This window comes from Crocuta crocuta, unplaced genomic scaffold, assembly GCF_008692635.1.
Source record: "Crocuta crocuta isolate KB4526 unplaced genomic scaffold, BGI_CrCroc_1.0 scaffold15, whole genome shotgun sequence".
Lineage (NCBI taxonomy): Eukaryota > Metazoa > Chordata > Mammalia > Carnivora > Hyaenidae > Crocuta > Crocuta crocuta.
In genome coordinates, this window is record NW_027530508.1 from 412,982 (window position 1) to 425,426 (window position 12,445).

At 50.6% G+C, this 12,445-nt stretch overlaps 1 protein-coding gene across 1 annotated transcript in view; it reads left to right on the plus strand.

The window, feature by feature from the left end:
- Positions 1-12,445, plus strand: part of SLC23A2 (solute carrier family 23 member 2) — a 116,142-nt gene that overhangs the window by 67,173 nt on the left and 36,524 nt on the right. The window contains exons 6-7 of the mRNA XM_077766914.1: positions 3,806-3,922; positions 6,040-6,197. Of these exons, the coding sequence (XP_077623040.1) occupies positions 3,806-3,922; positions 6,040-6,197 (275 nt within the window). The remainder of the gene's footprint in view (positions 1-3,805; positions 3,923-6,039; positions 6,198-12,445) is intronic.

The following is a 12,445-nucleotide window of genomic DNA, read 5'->3' on the forward strand; positions in this document are numbered from 1 at the left end:
TAATAAATAAACTTAAAAAATAACAAGCCTATTTCTTGTCTATTTTTGTCTTTTCTGTTATCTGGAGGAGAGATATCTTTGACTCTCAACCCTTTTGTTGAACTTCTTCCTCCTATCTGTTTTAGTTTCTAGGACCTCTTTTACTATTTGATTTCTTTTTCTAATTTTTGTAAATGTTTTATTTATTTCTGAGAGAGAGATAGAGACAGCACGAGCAGGGGAGTGCCAGAGAGAGAGGGAGACACAGAATCTGAAGCAGGCTTCAGGCTCTGAGCTGTCAGCACAGAGCCCGATGCGGGGCTCAAACCCACGAACTGTGAGATCATGACCTAAGCTGATGTTCGACGCTTAAGCAACTGAGCCACCCAGGTGCCCCAATTTTTTTCTTTTAATTTCCTTTAATTTACTGTTTAAGTCTTTTCAAATGGCATCTCTTTACTCTCAGGCTTAAATTGTTTTTATATTTGTTAGGATATAGGGTTGGTCTCTCCTCTTCCCTCCCCTTCCCTTCCCTTCCCTTCCCTTCCCTCTTCTCTTCCTACTGACCCTATTTTCTCTCTTTGGTTCTTCATTTGGGAGCCTTCTCTCATTGTCTCAGGAGTGTGAGGAAAAAAAAATATGACTGGCATCATTGTGTACAAGAGAAATTTGTCTTTTGGTGACCCTTGACACTCAATAACCAGGTTGTCACTGTGGGGTGTATAGACATTAGCATCTTGTCTCTGGGGCTGATCACTTCCTCCAGAAAGGAATCATCTCATCTCCTGTGGGTGTTAGCCTGGCATCTGTAACCTCGCGTCTGGCATTCCAGAAGTAGATGAGGACCCCACTGTCCATAATTACATTTAACCTCATGTAGTTATTTCTGAGTCTGAAGTCTTTCTGGTTCATGTTCTTCCAACAGTACATTTTTGTATCTTGAAGGACGAGGATGGCAGTCGGCAGCGGGGTATCTGGTCGGTTTGTGGCATTAAAACCCATCCTCTTCCCTTTCCCACTCTGGTCTGTGTCTGTAAGCAGAGAACCTGTCTGGGTTCCTTCTGGTCAACCGGCTCACTTCTTCACACTCTCCCTCTTTAAGCACCCAGGGTTTAGATTCCTTCCCTCTCCCCAGTGGGTCACGGTTCGTGCAGGTGCTTTATGTTTTCTACCAATGCGTTACCCTAACTTCTCCTGTCCTTGTTTACTTCATCTTTGTAAATGTGTGGTATGATCATGCCTTCTGTGTGCTTGCAGGAGTTAGAGGAAGTGACAGGTCGTAGTCTACTGTATTTAACTGGAACTCAAAAGCTATTCCTTTGAAAAGACCAATGGAATTGATCATTGGTGGACCTGATTAAGGAAAAAAATGAGAAAGCACAAATAAACATTAGCAATGTGAAGGGAATCACTAGAATAATGTTGCTCACGGTGTTACTGTAATGGGTTGTACAAATCTGTTAATTGTACTGTTAATATGTACTCTGTTTTCAGATATTTTTTCTTTGTGGGCAGTAATACCCCTGCTTGTGAGGCCATGGGTAATAAGTTGGTATTGGATTGTCCTTTGTATAATCCATAATTGTATCATGTAAGTGAAATGGCCAACTGAGTTCACAGATTCTCAAAATCTGAGTTGAGGGTTCTCAAATCAGGTTCAGTGATTAGCCAGATGAATTCACAGAATTCAGGAAAGCTACTAAACTCATGATTATGGTTGATTTCAGCAAGAGGATACAGACTAAAATCAGCGGAAGAGTACGTAGGGCAGCATCCAAGGAACTGAAGCTTTTCATTGTCTCCTCCCAGTAGGGGCATGTGGGCAGCACTTAATTTTCCCCAAAAACGATGTGTGACAACCCTCAAGGAATGTTGTCAACCAGGGACGCATACGCAGGCCTTGGCATCCAGTGTTTTGATTGGGGCCAGCCATGTTTGCTATGGCCGACCCACACACGTGGCCGACCGTAGCATCCAGCTCCTCCAGCGGTCAGATTGGTGCCATGTGGTTCAGGGTCCCCACCACAGAGGACATTGTTAGCATAAACTACTTGGGGCAGCCCAAGGCTCAAAGTGGACACACTCTTTTTTTGTTTTTTTTTTTGTTTTTTAATTTTTTTAAATGTTTTTATTTATTTCTAGGAGAGAGAGAGAGACAGCGTGAGCAGGGGAGGGTCAGAGAGAGGGAGACACAGACTCTGAAACAGGCTCCAGGCTCTGAGCTGGCAGTCAGCACAGAGCCTGATGCGGGGTTGAACCCATGAACCGCGAGATCATGACCTAAGCGAAAGTCGGACGCTCAACCAACTAAGCCACCCAGGCGCCCCAAAGTGGACACACTCTTAAGAACAGTATATTCCCAGAACTCACAGGCTGTCTCCCACTTGGCAGGCAAGGACCAAGCTGTTTTTTTGAAATGTGTGAAGGTTTGGACATCCCAGACCTGCTATAGTTCATCTTTTGCTGCACATCACCACATACCACATACACATGTACTTTCTCCACTGCCTCTACCAACAGGTTTTTAAAAGACCTACATAGTCCATTTTTAACTCATTCAGGAATGCAAATCTGCCAGTGTCCGTTGTTTGAATGGAAGAAAAAGTTCTCTGAAAGGTCATACTCCGTTCTCATTTGGATTAACTCAAATGTCAACTTACATCAGACATTTACTTTTAGGCTTTAGAAGGTAAGGCTGAGCTGTGTCACTCCTTTTCTTTAAGAGTATTTGGCCCCAAATCGCTGTACACCTCTGTGGGGGAAATCAAGTGACAAACAGGGAGCCTGCATCTTTCTGTGGACCGTATCTGTGGACAAGAGGGCACACAAGGGGCTGGATATAGTCAGAAGGTCGCCATCCATCCTTACCTTTTTTTGTGGAACATCTTTTAATTTTGTTTCCTATTAGGCACTCTTTTAAGGACAAAAGACTTTGAAAAAAAAAAATGCTCATTGTGGATTCTAAAAAACTTTTCATAGAGTTTAAAAAAAAAACAGTGCAGTTTTGAGGGTATGTGGGGAACTTGGGGTTATCTTGAGTTTTCTGTTAAGCTCAGAGTAATACAGACACTGACTGTAAACGTCTAGACTATAACCTAAAGTATCCAGTCTTGGTAGAGATTTTTGGTTCAGAAAGCATGCAACATCTAATATTTTTAAAGTCTGTAGTAATGGGGGTAGGGGAAGAGGGAAAGAGAAGAGGGGGGAAGAAAAATCCCTGTTTCCTGAACTATAAATAAATGTTTAGTTTTTGTTTTTTTTAAACAAAATTGGAATCTTCTATCCATGTACGTTAAATTTTGCTCTTCTCACTCGGCACTCTGTCTGAGCAGCAGTGTTTTGATAGGAGGGTATAGAACTTGGGGCTTGTTTTGTTTTTAGGCTACAGAGATCTTTCTCCTGGCAGGGATCGGATGGGGTAGAGGGGCAGATTAGTGCTGTTTCAAAATGGTGAGCATTTCATAACCTTTTTTCCTTTGGGTCACTACTCAAGGATTATTCATGCCAATGTATCACTTTGCAGGGTCAACTTGGGAGCATCCCTTTCCATGGAGGGGGTCCCTAGGTTTGGGGAGAAGCTCCAAGCAAGCTGGGTGCTCTTGGGCATGCATCAGTGACTGGGGATATTGAGCCCCCAAGCTTGAGGACAGCTTGTCTCACTGAGCGGGTTGAACATTGTATGAAAGGCAGCCAACGCGTATTTTTACACCAGAGAATGGCCACCACTTTTTAAAGTTGTTTCTCAGTAACCATGTGCTGTAGTGAGCTGAGTTACTATTACTCCTTGCTTTTGTGAAAAAATTCCTTTTCTCCCTCTCGCTTGCAGAGCTCTCTCGCCGAGACCTTGGATAGCACTGGCAGTCTAGACCCCCAGAGATCGGACATGATTTACACCATCGAAGACGTCCCCCCCTGGTACCTGTGCATATTTCTGGGGTTGCAGGTAAGGTGGTTCCCTTAGGATGTGACCACCAGCAGATGTCCGACTCCTCTGTCTGGATTCTTTAAAAATTCAGTTTCAATTTTATTGTTTTATTATTTTATTTGATATTTATTATTTTTATTATTTATCTTAACTCTTTTAAGAATGATGCCTGGGACTTGTTAGCCTCCATTTCAAGGTAGTAAAAGGAAGAAAAGAACAGGAGGAGCTTAACCAGGGAGCAGAGGAAGGAAAACGTTCAAGGAATGAACAAGATCAGCGATGTGGATGGAAATAGCAAGGACTGTAGAGGTCTAGAAAGAGGGGAAGATACAGAGAGGGAGGGAAGAGCAGCTTTCATCTTCATTCCTACTCAGGCAGTCCATTCGTGGTCAGTTCTGCCACGAAATGGGGGTGGCCCTGAGAAGCACGGGTTGGCCAGGACATACGTGGGAGGTTTGGTCTTGTCTGTAAAGGGAGGGAGACGTTGCTGTGGTAGAGGCTGCTTTGTCTGCTGCAGATTGCAGCGGGAGCAGAGTGGGCAGGCCACCAGGGGAAGGGGGGCGTGGCGGGAGGGCTGACACAGAGCCCCTGCATCTTGGGGTATTTTCCTCCCCTCTTCCCTCTCTCCGTCCCCCTTTCCCTCTTAGGGACTGGAGTAGGGCTTTCGGAGAAGGACAGAAGCTTTTCCCCCTGGCCTGTATTTGCCTTGGTTGTTTTAGCCTGGACTCTGTTTGAGGTCTGACCTCCCTTTCTTCCTTTCTCAAGTTGGAATGGGCTGTTCAACCTGAGGGATTTCAGATGCTGAGAAAAAGCGACCCCATCACCCCCACAGGTGTAGTTCCTTGGAGGTAGGGCTGTACCTGCCCACACCTGATGCCTTGGCCTGGTTTCTAGCACACCCCACCTCCCACCCTCATCTCCCGCACAGGCAATAAAGCACTTGGTCACCTGGACTGAAAGGTGTCTGATAAAGGAGTCATGGCCAGAGGAGCTACAGGGTCTTTACCTTGGGCTGAGTATCCTGAATCAGGTTCAGGAAACTCACTTTCGGGAATGTTTAGGTTATAGATGTCTCTAGAAGTGTGCCCCGGTCTAGGATTAGGAAACCCTGTGTGCAGCGTGCCTTTCTTGACCGTGTGCAGTGCTCTTAAGCTCGCGAGCAGCTCTGTGGAGTCCTGGACAGGAGCGCTCTGTTCCCCGCGTGGAACTCCCTGTAGTGCCGTACAGCTGAGCGTCAGGGCTGCGGGCAGCCCGTTTTGGCAAACGTGAGCAGAGACGGGGGGCTCGGGTAGGAAAGCGGGAAGTGTGCAGAACAGAAGTGGGGGCCGAACAAGCAGGCCTGTGGGAGGAAGGGCCGTGAGCTGGGAGTGCCGGGAATGTCCCTTCGGGGCTGAAAGGGTAGGGGCTGGGGCCCCAGGGAGGAGGGGATGGGCTCCTCCTGGAGGATTCCCACAGCTGCCATATGTCCAGAACCCTTCCCTGATGGTAGTCAAATAACGCCGGACCCTAGAAAGAGAGGGAAAACACCCTGTGCAGTGAAGCCTGTGCAACTTCAATCCACAGACCTCAGAGTATTAAAAAAGCAGATTAATTATCCCAAAAATATAGACGTAGAAGTCCACATGAAGTATTGGCAGATCAAACCCAGAAGAAAAACCTAGCACGACGAACTAGGGTTTGTTTCAAGAATGCTACCGCGCAGCAACACTCGTGTCACCAGATCACAGGAAGAAAAGACCTAGGACTTTAGCAGTTGATGCTAAAGGAGCACTTGAGAGAAGCAGATATTTTCAGTAAGAGTTGTGTAAATAAATGTCAGCAGTGCTTGGATCATGTGCTCTGCGCAGGCCTGCATTTAGGTGAGCAGTAAGACAGGAAGATGGATGAGAAAGAAGTGCTGGACGACATTGATGGTTTGGCACATGATGGGCACGTATACCCCAAACCAGAGATTCTTCACATGGGCTGTATTTAAAAAACCAATAGGGGACTTGTGAGGATGAGCACTGGGTGTTATATGGAAACCAACTTGACAATAAACTATTTGTAAAACAAACAAACAAACAAAAAACAATAGGGGGCAAAGTTAGCATAAAATCCAAAAACTTCCCCCAACCATCTCCTCTCACCCACAGCACTACCTGACCTGTTTCAGTGGCACCATCGCTGTGCCCTTCCTGCTGGCCGATGCCATGTGCGTGGGGTACGACCAGTGGGCCACCAGCCAGCTCATCGGGACCATTTTCTTCTGCGTGGGAATCACGACTTTGCTGCAGACAACGTTTGGATGCAGGTGAGATTGGGGTGCTGGATTGGGATGCTGAAGCCCCCTAAGGTGATGAGCAATGCCACTCGCCTAGGGCCGCATGGAAGGACCTGCTAGAGTTGGCAGGAGCGTGTCCTAGTGGCCCATGTGCCCTGACTCCCCAACCCTGTGTTCCTTCTCTTGGTGGGTGGCCCTGCTTCCCGCCCAGGTGTGCAGGCTGGAAACTCAGACACCCTCTCGGCCCCTTCCACATGCCCAGCAGGCTGGCTCGTTCTCTCTGGCAGCCCCTCTCTGCTCTGCCTCCTTTAGTTCAGACCTGGCTGCCCCGCTCGTGCCCAGTCGGTTTCCCCGCCTCCAGAGCTACCCTCCTCACCCCTGTGCCCCAACTCTCCTGCTGACCCTGCTTCTTCCTCCAGACTGCAGCCCCAACCCCCCCCCCAAAAGGCCAACTGCGCCCCCTCTTCAAGTTTGCTCTGTATACAGTGGCGCCCCCTTCCTGGCCTGCCTCCGAGCCCTGTACTCACGCTGCGATGNGAAGCATCTTGTGTCCTCAAGGCTCCGTTGCTGCCTCCTTTGAATCCCCACACATGAATCTTGTCTACGGTCTTCTAATGTGACTTCTTTCTACTTTGTCCTTTTTTGTGTCTTTTTCCACTGGATTGTGCTCCCCTCCTTGGTGCCAGGGCTCTGGCGTGTCCATCTCGCACCCCCGCCCCCAGCTTAGACGGGTGTGGAGCTGGCCCGAGGAGAACGAGAACCGTCCTGGCCTGCCTCCTCTTGCAGGCTGCTCTTGCCTCTCCTCTCCTCTTCCACCCTCTTCACAGTACGGCCTCTTCCTTGGTAACCCGGGCTGTGCTCCCCGGGTGGGGCCTGCGGGGGCAGGACTGTCCCCAGGGGAAGGGCAGCAGGACACACTGACGGCTGTCCCTCCATCCGTTAGAGACGGCCAGAGGAGGGGTTTGCTTTCTGGGGGGCGGGAGAGGTTGGGAGGCAGCTTGGGAATCACGGACTGTATTCTCAGGAGTCGGAATCCTCAGGGACCTCAAGAGGGTGGCTCTTCCTTGGGGACGGGAGAAATCTGGGCAGGACCGTGAGCTTTCTGGTTGGTGGTGCAGGCAGTGTCCTGGGAAGAGATAGGGCAGCTCCCTGCAGATCTGCGGACGGAAGGACGGCTGTGGAGGCCGCCCGGCTCCTGGAGCTGCCCACCCCCTGCCCCGCGGGCCCGCCTGCAGCCACTGCTCTGAGCAGATCCGCTTCCCCAGAGGGAGGGTCTAGGGGATCCGTGAGGGGAGGGGCAGGGTGTCGTCGACCTGCTAGGGGGGAGGGGGTGCGTTCTGGCATCCCAAGGACTGGAGTTATTTTCCTAGAGCCAGGTAGCTAACTTTGGCTGGGAGCATCTTTCAGTCTTCTGCTGTAACATTCAAGATTTTGGCACTTCAGGTCTAAGTGTATTAAAAAAACGTTTGTTGGCTGATTCCGACGCATTACCTGGCACACAGGCCTCTGGTTCTCTCGGGGAGTTGCTCTTTTTCTAAACAACTGACTCACTATGGAACTTGTATCACAAACCGTCTGTGAACCGGCCAGTGCTGTGGTTGAGAATCGCTGGTTGATCTGAAGAGGGGAAGGGGTGCATGTGTCTTTATTGTGGTAGCGTACGCACTGTGCGCTTAGCCCCAGGAGGCTAGTCCTGACTGACCGTGGAGCCCGGCCGCGGCGGACACAGGTGCCTGCTGGTGACACAGAACGGAGGGTTGGGGCACCTTAGGTGAGGACTCGTAGTCACAGGAGGGCACCCATTCAGGACCGTCTTGTCCATTCTCTGCACATTTTGCCACTGCTGCCGTGCCACCCCCAGCAGCTGAGCTGAGGAGGAACAGGGCAGGGACTGGGTGTAGCTGCTGGGATGGCTCACGGCCGTGTCACGCCGAGCTGCAGCATGTATGCACGTGCACACATCTGCGCACGCACTACAAGTGCTTGGGTCGGCACTCCATGCCCACGAGGCTCGGTGAAAGCAGCTTTCCCTGCTCTGCTTTGCTGCAGGTATCAGGGAAGTCGCACCCGTGTCCTTGGGTGGTGTGAGCAGCGGTGAGGGCCATCCTCATGGTGGTGGCCCTCCGCGTTAGCTCTAAGTTGGGGGCCGGGGGGTGGGGAGCGGGTCACGTCTGCCAGCCACAAGCGAGTATGTGCTGCTGGGGCAGGATGACTTGGTGCGATTTTGTCTTGGGATGTGGAATTTCTATGGCTGTTGGCATGTGGAGTGGCGTCCACACTCTTTATCTGGGAAAAGGGAAGGAGAAAAGTCCAGACTGGTTCCCACTTAGCAGACAGTCTGTATATAAGGCACTGGGTGACTGGCTGGCCCCAGCTGTGGAGGTAGTGAGGGGAGTATGTGCTGCGAAGCTTAAAGGGCAGCTACCTGCACCTTCAGAGATCTGCAGTGATGTCCTGGTGACGTGAAGGGAGAGCCTCGGGGGAGGTGGCAGCATGTGAGATAGGTCTTGAGCACTCAGTAGGCTCCTGGCCCAGGAGGGTGGAAGGAGCATTTTCCATCCGGGGCAGGGCAGGGCAAAGGCAGAAGTCAGGCTGGTGAGTGCTTCGCCTGACCAGAGGCTGGGCTCTGTGCCATCTCTGATACTTGGGTGTTATCAGCAGGGCACAGGGAACTTGTTAGGGTTCTGTAGCTAGAGTACTTACCTACTGGGACTGAGCTTTGAAAGACACTACTTGGGTGCTTAAGGGCCAGATTCAGGACATCAGGGATATCCTGGAGAAAGGCAGTGGGGATCCATGCAAGGATTCTGGAAGGGAGATAAGGAGAATGTTAGAGGTGGCAGAGTCCATAATATGTGGGATGATAGCTAGCCAGGGGGCAGCGGGAAGGGACAGGCAGACGGAGACAGTTTGTGTGTGTGTGTGTGTGTGTGTGTGTGTGTGTGTCTGTCTGTCTGTCTGTCTGGGGGTTGGGTAATGAGTTTAGCTGTAGCCTGCATTCTGGAGGTCCATTCCTGCTTTTCATCTTTAAATGGAAAGAAAAGCATGGTGTGTGCCTTAGGTGTCTTGATTAAAGAATCAAGATCGAATGCATGTGAGCAGCTGTCTTTGGGACTGGAGAGATTGGGCTCAGGCGGGAGGAGGGGGCAGCCCACCTCACAGTGTCACTCCCTTGGGTTCCTGGCCCTTTCTGCCAGGGTTAACATTTGCTCTACTTCTCTTTGCTAATAACATATTTTTCTTGCCTGGGATCCTCGCCATTGGAACCTTCCAGTGGTGTGGATTCCAACTCTGCAAAGCCTCAGGCTCTTATTGATATATTCTTCTCAGTGTCTTCCCACCTTATACTTGAGGTCCTGCTGAGCAAAGATGAACTGAGATGGTTAGGTGGGTGAGGGGATCTTCCCTCCTTGGCTGGTCACCACTTCTGGGGTTTGTTTGCTGCACCTATATATTCATGTGTCCCTCCCATCTCCCTGCAGTTCCTGCATCTCCTTTCCGCCCCCACCACCTTCCCATTAGAGCTCTAACTTCTCCAACGCCCTCTTCCCTCCTTCCACTGGGCTCTAAAGGGCAGGGCACCCGTCTCTAGCAGAACCACCTCCTGGTCCTTGCCCAGTTTCCCGTAGGTTGAATGGGAGAAGAGCAGAAATCCCGAGTGGCCAGATACCCAACTGCCTCCCCTCCACGCCCCCTCCTCCAGTGTTGCCAGCAGAGCAGGGCTGGCGGTCAGACCTCAGAGTGAGGACCCATCCACAGTACCGGACACTCAGGATGGGGCAGGGGTGAGCATCCCTGGGTCTGTTCCAGAGGCCCACCAGGTTGGTGCTGCCAGAGCTGGCCATGTTGCCAGTGCTGGTTCACATCGAGTTGGGATGCACCAGTCAGGCATTTAATTGCATATGGTTTGGCAGTGCAGTGATATTGCTGTAATGGATGAATACTATTAAAAGTCAAATATTACTGTTTCAAGGAAACCTAATTTTGGGTTGCAACTAATAAAGTAATTGATGTATTTTTAAAAAACAAGTTTTGGGATATTATAATGATGAACTATAATCCCATTGGAAGTGAGAACCGAAAGTACCCCATGTAGAGCATTAGCTGAAGCCATGTGGCAAAGAATGCTTTCATTTCCCTTCACACATGGGGGAGTTCAGCGAGCACAAGAAGTTATAGGGACCTACTCAGCCCTCTGACCTTGAGCAGGTGACCTCCCCGGCTGATTCCTTTTGTGAAAATGAGTGGTGGCTCTTCTCAAGGTGGCCTGTAGAGGACGTTTTGCCATTATTCTGCTTTTGTATATTATTATAAGCTTTCTAAAGTAGGCTTGAGAAGTTGTGGAGTATGAATCATATGAAAGCTCTTTTAGTTCTGGGTGCTAATGTGGCCCCTCAGCATAGGCTGTGAGTTATCTTAACAGACTTATGTGTTTTACTTCCCGATCACAGCAGGATCATATAAATACAGAAAGCAGCTGGGGCAGAGGGGATGGCCAGGGAGGGACAGCGCAGGAGGGGAGGGCTGACAGAGCCAGGAGCGGGGCTTGTTCCTGGTGTCATAGCTGTAAGGATCATAGGTGGCCTGTGCATGCGTGTGCACGTGTGCATCCGTGTGTGTATGCACGTGTGCTTGCAGTTTAGTGCCCACCTCCTTGGGCTTAGAGCAGCAGCAGGACAGCGTTTCATGTTCAGCGTTCCCAATTTCTAGGACCTGTTCTCAGACCCTGTAGTGCTTGAGTTGCGTACACTTCTTTGCCTATTTGCCCACTGCACACCGATTACCTGATGCCCCACTGCCTTGGTTGCAGTGGATGCGGGGGCTTAAACGCCAACTGTTGTTCATACTTGAGAAGAGTGGACCTTTCCTGTGAGGAAGCTGGGGTCTAGAGCAGAAGAGGGAGGAAAGTGTCAACACCCCTGACCTTTGGGCTGCGACCAGGTTATTCCTCCTTGTTTCACACGGGCACCCTGGTGAGGGGTGGAGTGCACTTCTTGGAAACCTGTTTCATTCCATAAAAGTAACCGGAATTGGAAGGGAAACAGAAGGTGAAGCAGATGCGTGCCTTTGGGCATGAGCCTGGAGTGCCAGCTTTCAGATGCCGCTTCATGAAAGCTCCTTTGGGGGACTTGTCCCATTCCCCCCTCCCCCAAACACCAGTTTGGCTGAAGCCACACCACGTGTGCTGCAGACCCTCCTCCCTTCACTGCACACCTCCCCTGACACACGCAGTGGTTTCCTTTCCCCCAGGGTTGTGATTGTTTTGAAATGGCAGTCGTGGGTCTCAACCCCTGACTCGTGTGACTCTGTGGCTTTAGTGCTTCCCCAAGCCTATGCCTGCTGGGGATGGCAGTTCTGCCTTGGCTGCTACCACCTCCTTCCCCTCTTCCCCCCTTCTTCCTCCTGCCCTTTGACCTCGACTGCCTGCCCTTTGCATTCAACAAGGTCTTCATTGGTTAGTTTGTGATGTCAATCCTGGGAGCTCCTCAGACTTGTTCTAAGAATTAGTGCAAAGCTTTGAAATCCTGAGAGATCGAGGCAAGTCTGTTCAGACCCCATCCCCCGAATGCTCTGAAGGTTTGAGGGGGAGAACTCAGCTGATGCATTGGCTGCTGCCGCCACTTAAAACAGAGGTCCAGTCTCGGTCCAGCTCTGCACTTCTCAGAGTCCTCGCCCCTCACACCAGTCAGTGCAGAGCTGAGGGGAATGGGGGGCCCTGGTCCCTGCCCCTCATCTGCCATGTTGACCTTCCCCTTGGTGTGACAGCTGCTGTGCTCCGGGGTTACCTTCAGCCTTTTGCCCCAGGTGCTTCTTGGAGGCCCCACTCTGAGCTCTCCCATAAAAGAAAAGACTGTAGGTAGGATGCCCCCTCACCCCCCATAGGAGCCTCCTGGCATTCACAGGCCTGTTGCAGGCTCTCAAAATCTTACTTTGCTGAGAGAGGGTAGGGTTTGGGCCCAGAGAGTCATGGTAGCTGGTGCAGCAACCTTTTCTCTAACTGATCGTCCCCCCTGAGGAGGGAGCTCCCTTGTCTCTCACCTGCCTGGGTTCTTGGGGCCTGTACGAGATATGTGCTCACTGAGCATGGGCGGCTTCAGGCTGCTCCTGGGTCTCCAGTCTGGGGCTTTGAACTCTTCACTGTTCATAAAACTAGCAAGGATGGCAGGAAGCAGGGATTAGATTAAGGGTGAGGGAGATTGGGATTTCTCCCGCATTCTCCTTCTGTTTACTTATTGGGGGTGTACATGAAGTTTTTTTAACCACTTGGAAGTAGAGTT